The sequence below is a fragment of the Sclerotinia sclerotiorum genome, genomic scaffold (assembly GCF_000146945.2).
Source record: "Sclerotinia sclerotiorum 1980 UF-70 scaffold_5 genomic scaffold, whole genome shotgun sequence".
NCBI lineage: Eukaryota > Fungi > Ascomycota > Leotiomycetes > Helotiales > Sclerotiniaceae > Sclerotinia > Sclerotinia sclerotiorum.
In genome coordinates this window covers 1,414,869-1,424,113 of record NW_001820831.1, presented here as the reverse complement: position 1 = coordinate 1,424,113, position 9,245 = coordinate 1,414,869, and the positions used below count along the sequence as shown (strand labels likewise).

The window sequence follows — 9,245 nt, the reverse complement described above, 5'->3', positions numbered from 1 at the left end:
TTCGGGTGGGGGAGACACCTCGCAGCCGGAGGGGGAGGGGAAGGGGCAGCAGAGGAGACGGTTGGGGCGGGTGGGCGGGAATGGGGTGGTGGATTCGAGGTATGGGTATGTTGGGTATTATGGGTGAAATATGATGGATTGTTGGTGACTGGATTGGAATATGATATTTTGAATATTTAAAGGGCTGGAAGGTTTCGGGATAATACGACGATTAGATTATGTCTGATCATTTGGGGCGCTTAAGTATTATGGGATCTTTAATGTACGGGGTCAATACAAAGTTCCTCATGAAGTGGACAATGGCGTTGGAAATGCGGAGTGTTTTATAGTTTGGCGCAGTTTGAGGATTTTCGTGGTGTGGAATTTCAGGGGTTTTTGAGGGATTTATGGGGTGTTCGGTCAGTCTTTTTATTTATTATTTTATGTTGGTAGCAATTCGAATTTAAGAAGGTGCTTTAATGGATATTGTGGTAAGACTAGAAAAGTGTTGATGGTCGTGCACTCTAGTGGAGTATTGAAGTTTGAAAGAGCGTCATATGATATGGTATGACTCCTAATTGCGAGTTCGGAGTTATCTATCCAGCGGCTACCAGAGGAAAGAATATTAAAATCTGTATTTCACTTGAAACTTTCAATTAGTTACTCTATATATAAGTATGTTGTAATGATTTCCCTATTAACATTGTGTTCCCGGAGGAAGAGATTTACACATCTCGTTGACTCATCCATTATTATTGGAAAATAACCGTGTAATCTTATGGGGGTTTAGAAGACATATAAAATCTATTTTAATTCAATCTTCAGTGAAGAAATGGGGTAATCCGTGTCTAGAGAAAGAGAAGCGCAGGTGGACCCAAACAACGGCATTGGAGGTCCTGTTTTCTATCTGACCTAACTTCCATAAAGTTTCTGGATGAAAAGATGTATAAGGAAATGCATCCATCCTCACCACTATCAGCAAAGTATTCCTTGCTGCTATGTATTCATCATTTATATTGTAGGTATAGAAAATGTAGAACCTTGAAACCCGAAATACCTTCTTCTATCTCTTGCACAAGCCAGCCAGTGGAAATTTATGATACTTCTTTTCAATGGTGCTGGGCTCTAATTATGGGCAAGGAGAGTTATTTTCTCCCCTCATGTCGACACTTTCAGGAACTTAAAATTCACTCTCATGCTAAGAAGTTTGTCTTCTTTGAAATTTTGTACTCTAGTGGTATGTAAAAATGTAGATAATGAAATTTGAGTCCACAACTGCAGCTCCTCCATCAACGACAAGGCCTAGACCTAGAAATAGAGCAAACATATTCAGCAAGTTTTAGAGGTCTTTCCAGAAAATATCTATATCTCTGTACAGAAATTATTTGGTGATCACTAAGGTTGAGTATAGAGACTGCATTCCCGGTATATACCTCTCAAGGATTACCTCCTGTGAGCTCATATTAGGTGGAATTAGGCCTTAATCCCAGTATGCTGTTTTTCTCCTGAACCCTGCTATTGGAGCAGTTCCAAATGTTCCGGAACTATGAGCTATAGCTAGTATCAAGACAAAATCACAGAAACCATAGTAGACACCGAAGATTCTGTTCCATCAAAATATCTGAACACAGTCAGAACAAGGAAAACATGACAAATTGCCAACGCCCACAAACTAATGAGCCAAAACAATACACAAAGTTCTTGATATATATTGACAATCATTCTTACCCCTACAGGCCTGCCAACGCATCGAATTTTGATTGCAATTTAGGATCGTCATCTTCTCTTGTAGTCATCGAAAATTGGAATTTGCCCGTACACTGACCTCTATTAACGGACTGGCCACTAAACTCCAACGTCCAAACTAAGATCACATCAAATACTCGATGCTGCTAGATATCTAACACAAACGTCCCTCATGCAATCTAAACTACACCTTCCTCGCGACTTAAATCCCCACTCATAAAAATGAAAATCAACCCATTATTCCCAATTACACGATCATGGCGCCTTGCACAGAGCTAGACAAATCGTAGGTACTTGCCCTAGAGGTATCAAAAACCCCGTGTAGGGTGTGGCTACTTAGCCCTGGTCTCAACTGCCTTGTACGAAAACCTCATTATCGTATTCGCCAGGCGATGCTATACTTTCCAACTACAAAGATCACACGTTCCAGCTCGCACACGCACCAGAAAGTAAAGTATCGAAGCAGGAGATAAGAGAACGGACGTAGGGATCTTACCATGATTCCGCAGCAGTGAATAGAAAGGGAGAAAAGTGCTCAGGAGCATAGAAATAGCAACCTTCCACTAGAAAGCTAATTATATAGTAGAGCTGCATAAGTGGTAAGAGTATAGCATCTAGTATTTAGTAACTAGCACCAAGCCATTCCGGCAAATACAATCAAACTTTCTGCTGATCGATCAGCTTCCCTTTTTTAATTTGCAGTAGCAAGCTGAAGATTAAACATCTGCCAAAATTGTATAATTATATAGCAGAATTACTCGTACAACTACCATCGCTATGAATATAACAGCATAGCTACTAATTGCGTATGTAGAGAAATTTCAGAGAAAGCAGAGTATCATTCTAAACCGTACCATTTCTTCCAAATCATTATATTTAATCCGTAGTAGACTTAGTCTGAATGAATATATACGTACACGTAAATATCCCTTCAAACCTAGTCTTGGGTGAACAATACACAGTGAGTCTCGTGAAATTGTAATATAAGATCTTGACAACAGCAAAGAAACACGATTCATGAATCCGGGGTATGAAAATCCATGTATATGTATATATGCACGAGGTAACAATTAACTCTCACCTCAAATTTTCAACAAGAAATCGCAGAGGTAGCCCGAAAGATCTTGCTTGACTCGGCTTACAAAAATAAAGATATGTATATAAGTAACACTATAACGTAAAAAGCCTCTCTCGCCAAGAAAATATCCGATTTTTCTTCTGCAGATATGCTTATTCATCGCGCATACATCGAAGTATCCAAGTATACTAAGTAGTTACTAGCTAGGTATAAACTTCGTATTACAAGCGTATGTCCTCATTGTCTTTGTGTCAAAATCTTACATCGCATTGCCACATATACAAATAAGCTTACAACAACTACTTCCGTCACCATTGCATGTATACGAAGAAAAGAACCTTGTAGATCTAGTATAGTATATACTATTTATCCTTCGTATATGTATGTATGTATGTATGTATACCATTATAAATATAAATATGTCTAGACTGCATTCGATATTGGAGTATATGGCAGGAGTATAAAAAGTACAAATACGCCGATTTCCCACATTTCCACATTCCCATCCACCGACCATCACACCTCAAACAACACACATCCACCACCATGCAGCTCCCGCAAATTCTTTCCTCCCCGCTCCTCCTCCTCCTAAGCGTGTCAATAACACCCAGCACGAGCTCCCCCCTCCTGCAAACCACAACACAATCAGTCACTCCACCCGCCGAATGCGATGTGATTCCCACGTGGGAAGTCACGAATTTCATCTGGTTTAATTCCTCACATAATCTGGATTGTGTGAATCAGGTTGATGTTCGTGAGTATTACCTTTATATTTACTTATTCATATACCATCTACCCTCCCCCTTCCCCGTTCCCAAGAAACTCACATAAGCCCCCAACTAACCACCTCCCAACCCCCTCAGCCAACGTCTGCGTAAACAGCACGCCCAACGGCCTCACCGGCTGCGACAGCAACCTAGGCCCTTGCACCGAATGCGGCCTCAACGCCTGCCTTACCGGCCTTCCCCTCCAACCAGCCGGCTACGGTCCACCAGACGATATAAAAATATCCATCAACACACCCTTAGAATACACCTCGTGCGAGCAAACCAACCCCGCGGGATTCCGTCGCTACGATGTAGGCGACGGAATTGTATTTTGCGCGGGAGTAGCCTATCGGGTTACGTTTATCGGTGATAGTAATCCCGGGACTGCGGGGGGGAATGTGGGACGGATTGATTATGAGCCGAATTATCAGTGGGCGTGTACGAATGGGAGTGTGATTCAAGGGAGTGGGAGTGTGGAGTTTGAGATGGATTGTTCTTATGATGAGGGGAAGAATGCTACTTGTGTTATTCCTGATGGGGAGAATGTGGTTATTCCGCTTTTGGCTTATCAGATCATTTAGATTAGATGGATTTTATGGAATTGATTTTTCAATAGAAGGACAGAGAAAGGGGTCAATCGCATCGAGTAAAATAGTCCAATGACCCAAAAATCCATGTACTGCATTACGTTTCTGAAATATTCCATCGATTGACAGAGATGGTCACCGGCGAAGCAGTGAAAACTGTAAAGTCTTTCCTAATTTCCTATACTCCCTTTGTATTAATGTATATGTCTCTATTATTAGAATCTTATGAACTTAAAGATCAAAAAGTTGTCTAATATCCCTCATGGTATCATCCGGATTCTTCACACTGTGACCAATTGTCCTCCTGTCCTCATAGATCTCGAAATCATTTCCTCCCTTATAAGTTTTATCTCCAAAGAAATGAATAGTAGTATATTCGATACCACCTGGGCGTTTCGCATCGTTCTCAAGATGTTGAAGACAGTATGTCTTGTCCCAACCAGTAGGGAAGACATCGAAGGAAATTTGACCACCGATTGAGTAGCTGTATTTCAAAATATTAGCCTGGCCCATTGAATGGATTGTAGAATCTCCAATTAAACTCACGTCAAGTCCAAACCAGTAAACTTCTCTTTCAACGCCTCGATAAACTTCTCTCTAATATGATGTTCCTTATCATAAACCTCATACTCATTTCTCTCCACCACACTAGCATTTCTACCAATAGGACTAACATTGATCATTCCATTTCTGAATTCAATAAATGTTCCCCTCTTTACAGGAATATCCAAATCCGCCACATAATGCAAGATAAACCTAACCAACTCCTTGTATTGAGTCTCCCCGATCCATTTAATGAAGCTATTCGATTGAAGTGGGACACCGCTCTTGAAAGCTGTAAGACCGTTCTCGGCGAAGCAGAAATCGAAGAGAGAAGTAACGGGGATTTCAGCTGTGCCGAGTTGTTCTTGTTGTTTGGCCATGTCGCTACCACCTACATACCCGATGGCGCATTTTTGGCGGAGGGCAGCAAGAAGGGAGAGCATTTCAGCAGAAGCGGACTATAGGTTTCGATGTTAATTGAGGCATAGCAAAGGATATAGAAGTTGGGAGTAACGTACCAACCGCGCGGGGGAGAGAGTTCCATCAACATCAAAGAGACAGATAGTGTTTTTGATAGGTCGCTCTGCGAGAGGAGGAAAGCTGGCAATTATTGCGTCTGTCATTTTGAAATATGGTATTCTGGGGAATAGAGTAAGAAATGAACGAGAGAAATGATATTGAGATCTTAAGAAAGTTGACACTTTGGCGGTCTGGTTATTTTACCAGGGGGAACGAGGGGCATTTGCTTTATGTGGATGGCAGGGATGAGCTGTTTAAGACGCTAACCTAGCGAGAACCACTGGGGCCCCCATTATAATTGCAGGACTACCTTACTTTATACTGACCTACGTTCTTACAATAATAGACATTTTAAATTTTAAATTAGGTAATAAAACTTTAGAAAACTAGATATCTATACTCTATATACATTAAGAAGATCCTCAACCTTATAAAAATTCCCTACAAAAACCTCCCAACAATCACAATATTACAATATCACATTATTAAACTCAAATAAATGTCCAAATAAACTAAAAGCACCCTTATACTTACTACCTTACGAAACAGGGAGGTAGATCAGGATTCCGTACTCATAGAACACAGACTTCACCTACCACAAACCAATTCTCAAAACCCCATACCATAACCATACACCCCTTTCCTTTCCTTTCCTCTTCTTTTCTAGGACATCTGCTAATCCAACTCACAAGGCCTCGAAACACAAGGATAAACACAAACACAAACACAAACAGAAAAACACAAGTCTTAACCCTTTCCATATGATCTCATCAGATCATTTAAAAGCGAATATACATACATACATCCATATATATATCCATCTATCTATCCATCCAAAAAGCCATTCTTATTATTCCAACCAACTAACTACCTATTCTAGTATATTACCATTCAAGATACTCGAGTAATCCCAACCAATAAAAATATAAAATACCGCTTCCACCAATCCCAACAACCAACAACCAACTCCCTCATAAATGCTTTCATGCTTTCCAAGCCATCGAATAAAAATAAGATAGATATTCCATTAAATATATCCCGAGTTTAAGTTCAATTATGGCAAAGTATAAGTATATATCATCAAATACATTTCATCGCTAATACCTCTCTCTCTCTCTCTCTCTCTCTCTCCACGAATCAATACATCCCCCTCCTCCTCATCTACCAAACTCCAGGCTTGGTATAATAACAGGACCATATTTAGTAGGAGGACTAAACCCCCCATCCCCCTGCACCACAAAATCCACCGCCAGACTCAACTTAGCCAATCCCGCATTCCCACTATGCATACTTCCATTTGCACTCATACCACCCATAATTGCATCCGGATCGAAAGCTACAAACGCTACGTAGTTTCTCCTACCCATTAACTTCTTCATATCTCGTGGTCCACCATTAGTGTCCGTTTGAAATATTTCCATCATGTCTTCTTTGGTATCGCTAACGAGGTTTGTGGTTTTGACACCATTTTGAGGAACGTAGAGTGGTTTGTTGTTGTGAAGCATTTTGAGAACATATGATGGAGGTGGAGCGGCGACGACTGCAGATGCGATGATTTGATACATGGTTTTGTGGTTAGAGGGATGAGAAGGATCGTGGACAAGACCTGCACCGCAACAGTTTACGTCTAGGGATGTTAGTAACTTGTGATACTTTAATAGATGTATAGACGACTTACCGCCAGATAAGAACGTCATCCTAATTCCTTTTTGATGGGCAATTCCCTGCAATGTCCGTATCAAATACGTTCGCTCCAAATCCTTACTCTCATGTGTCCACATATCTCTTAACTCATCCGCAATATCAATATCACCAAATGTATTCAGCACACCTCCCATTAATCCCGACTTCCCTACAGCCTTTTTGACGTGGGAAAAACCAGTTGCCACAGCTTCTTTACCTCCCACCACTCCAGCCACAGAACTTGTGACTTTACCGAGTAAGTTGTATGTGCTATTAACCGCCTTCTTACCCGTAGCCATGGTATGTGCAAGACTTTCTACGGCTTCAAGTCGTGGATATATCAAAGGCACCGATATCATCCATATACAGTGCTGTACACTTGGAGGTAGAGTGGCTACTTTAGGAAGGATGCCTTGATAAGTAGGACCGGCGAGAACCTGGCGTTGAGTACGCTCTGATCGACAATCTGGACCTACCACAACGACTGAAGGTCCTAGATATTTAACAAAGTGCCAGCCAGTTCCAGTGATTGTAAATAAATCAATGTCTGTGCTGACGTTCCGAAGAATATCGACTGTAGTGTGGTGTTGGAATAGGAGATACATCTCAATACCAACACGACCGATGTTTCTGAACATATTGGAATTTTGCATATATTCTGGATAAGAGCCGTAACCATCAAAACTTAAAGGTATTAGTAAAGATAAGGAATGACAACGACGAAAACTTACATATCATGATCATCAATCTGTAGTATGTGAGGAATTTGAGCAAATGCCTCCCTCAAGTATGGCTGATCAAAATGACTGGTGTAATAATGGAAGTAAGCATGTGAGACTTCCTCCTCGTGCCTTGCTGTCCATGCTGCAGTTCTTCTGTTCTCCTTGCCACTCATCGCAAGCCATTGCTTCAGCAGAGGAATGTCCTTCCATAGCCTATCACCATAAATTTGATCTCCTAATCCCAATTGCACATGGAAACCACCACACTCTACATTTTTCTGCAAAATATCTTTCCACATAAACCCGATGCCGCCAAGTTTTGAACGCTCATTAACTGTAGTATTCATAGCAAAGTCATTACCAGAATGTGCAATGAATCTCCAATTCGTCTCGAAACGTCCAGCTACCAGAAACTCATATCGCGTGCAACCCAAATGCGAGGTTATAGCATAAGTCCATTTATCACCTAGACCTTCTCCCATCTTCAAATCTATATCATAACGGTAGAAGACCCATCTTCGATGTGTATAAATCGGGTTCGGTCTGAGCTGTCTAGGATTCGGCGACAAATCAACACTTTGATGGATATGAATAGTTGGAGGTTGTGGAGCATCCGTTACAAGCATTATTGTACCCAGCCATATACCGTTCTCCATATCCATATTTACGTATCTTAGATAAGGACCAAAATATACTCCATTCGTGGGTACAACTTTATACATGTCGACTCCTGCACTAGGGGGTGGTCCGGAAAATCCAGCAGTAGTTGGCGTGCCTGACGCCATACTCATAATACTTTCCGCATAGCCAGGGGTGTGTGGAGGAAATCCAGGTGAGGCCATCCCTTGAAAGCCAGGAGAGGCAAGGGATTGTTTACTGAACATACTTAAGCCTGGGGATGCCATGGGGTTGCCATACCCACCATAGGTTGACAGGACTGGCGAAAGCGGAACATCATTCAGTGGAGTAGGGCCCTTGGGGAACTCCCATTGAGTAGCTTGGGTAGGGAGATGGATATAATAATACTGACCAGAGTTCTGATCAAGATGAGCAATCCAACCCTCTGGAAGTGGTGGTGGAGATGTTGGACCAACACCTTGAAACGGAGAAACATTGGCAGGCTGAGCCGAGGGGCCTGGTTGCGTGGGCTGCTGTTGGATCGGTTCCTGTCTTGGCTCATTTGCAAATGCAGGGTGGTCAGGATTATTTGCAGGTGTCGCTAAAGGTGGTGCAATATTTGGTTTCGGAGTAGTGTCTATAGCAGCGGGAGGATTCGACCGCTGTTGTTTCTCGGCCGGATATGCTCGGGAGTTGGCACCAGGAGTCACACTAGAATACGCTGGCGGAGGCTCTTCAGCCGACATTTGCATCCGCTGAAAGTCTTGTTCTAAAGAGTTGACCGGTGGTGCCGAACCTTGTCTTTGCGGTCGAGTAACAGCAGGTGGAGATGTCGATGGGGTAATCTCATTCAACCCTTGATACACTCTAGGGGGTCCATGAGGGGCATTTTCTGGAGACTCTGTTGGAGTCCAGGGTCTTGCGGGGGGCGATTGGGGCATTTGTGGGACAGGTGGCGGAGCATATTGATTAGCACGCTGAGCAGCGGCTGCATTATGCGCCT

The 9,245-nt window shown here is 42.2% G+C and overlaps 5 protein-coding genes across 5 annotated transcripts in view; 3 read left to right on the top strand and 2 right to left on the bottom strand.

Moving 5' to 3' along the window:
• Positions 1-261, top strand: part of SS1G_04521 (predicted protein) — a gene marked incomplete at both ends in the record, with an annotated part of 1,822 nt that extends 1,561 nt beyond the window's left edge. Inside the window, one exon of the mRNA XM_001594663.1 lies at positions 245-261. Coding sequence (XP_001594713.1) covers positions 245-261 — 17 coding nt within the window. The remainder of the gene's footprint in view (positions 1-244) is intronic.
• Positions 262-1,982: 1,721 nt separating this feature from the next.
• Positions 1,983-2,198, top strand: SS1G_04520 (predicted protein; the record flags this gene model as incomplete). The annotated part of the gene is made up of 2 exons (XM_001594662.1): positions 1,983-2,011; positions 2,051-2,198. 2 exons carry the CDS (start codon positions 1,983-1,985, stop codon positions 2,196-2,198), a joined length of 177 nt encoding a protein of 58 aa, XP_001594712.1.
• A 1,151-nt stretch (positions 2,199-3,349) lies between these two features.
• On the top strand, positions 3,350-4,151 carry SS1G_04519 (predicted protein; the record flags this gene model as incomplete). Its single annotated transcript, XM_001594661.1, has 2 exons — positions 3,350-3,557; positions 3,667-4,151. The coding sequence occupies 2 exons, from the start codon at positions 3,350-3,352 to the stop codon at positions 4,149-4,151; spliced, it is 693 nt and encodes a 230-aa protein (XP_001594711.1).
• A 548-nt stretch (positions 4,152-4,699) lies between these two features.
• On the bottom strand, positions 4,700-5,323 carry SS1G_04518 (hypothetical protein; the record flags this gene model as incomplete). The annotated part of the gene is made up of 2 exons (XM_001594660.1): positions 4,700-5,158; positions 5,219-5,323. 2 exons carry the CDS (start codon positions 5,321-5,323, stop codon positions 4,700-4,702), a joined length of 564 nt encoding a protein of 187 aa, XP_001594710.1.
• Positions 5,324-6,376: 1,053 nt separating this feature from the next.
• The window catches only part of SS1G_04517 (hypothetical protein), a gene marked incomplete at both ends in the record, with an annotated part of 3,759 nt that continues 890 nt past the window's right edge, over positions 6,377-9,245 (bottom strand). The window contains 3 exons of the mRNA XM_001594659.1: positions 6,377-6,846; positions 6,898-7,586; positions 7,634-9,109. Of these exons, the coding sequence (XP_001594709.1) occupies positions 6,377-6,846; positions 6,898-7,586; positions 7,634-9,109 (2,635 nt within the window). The remainder of the gene's footprint in view (positions 6,847-6,897; positions 7,587-7,633; positions 9,110-9,245) is intronic.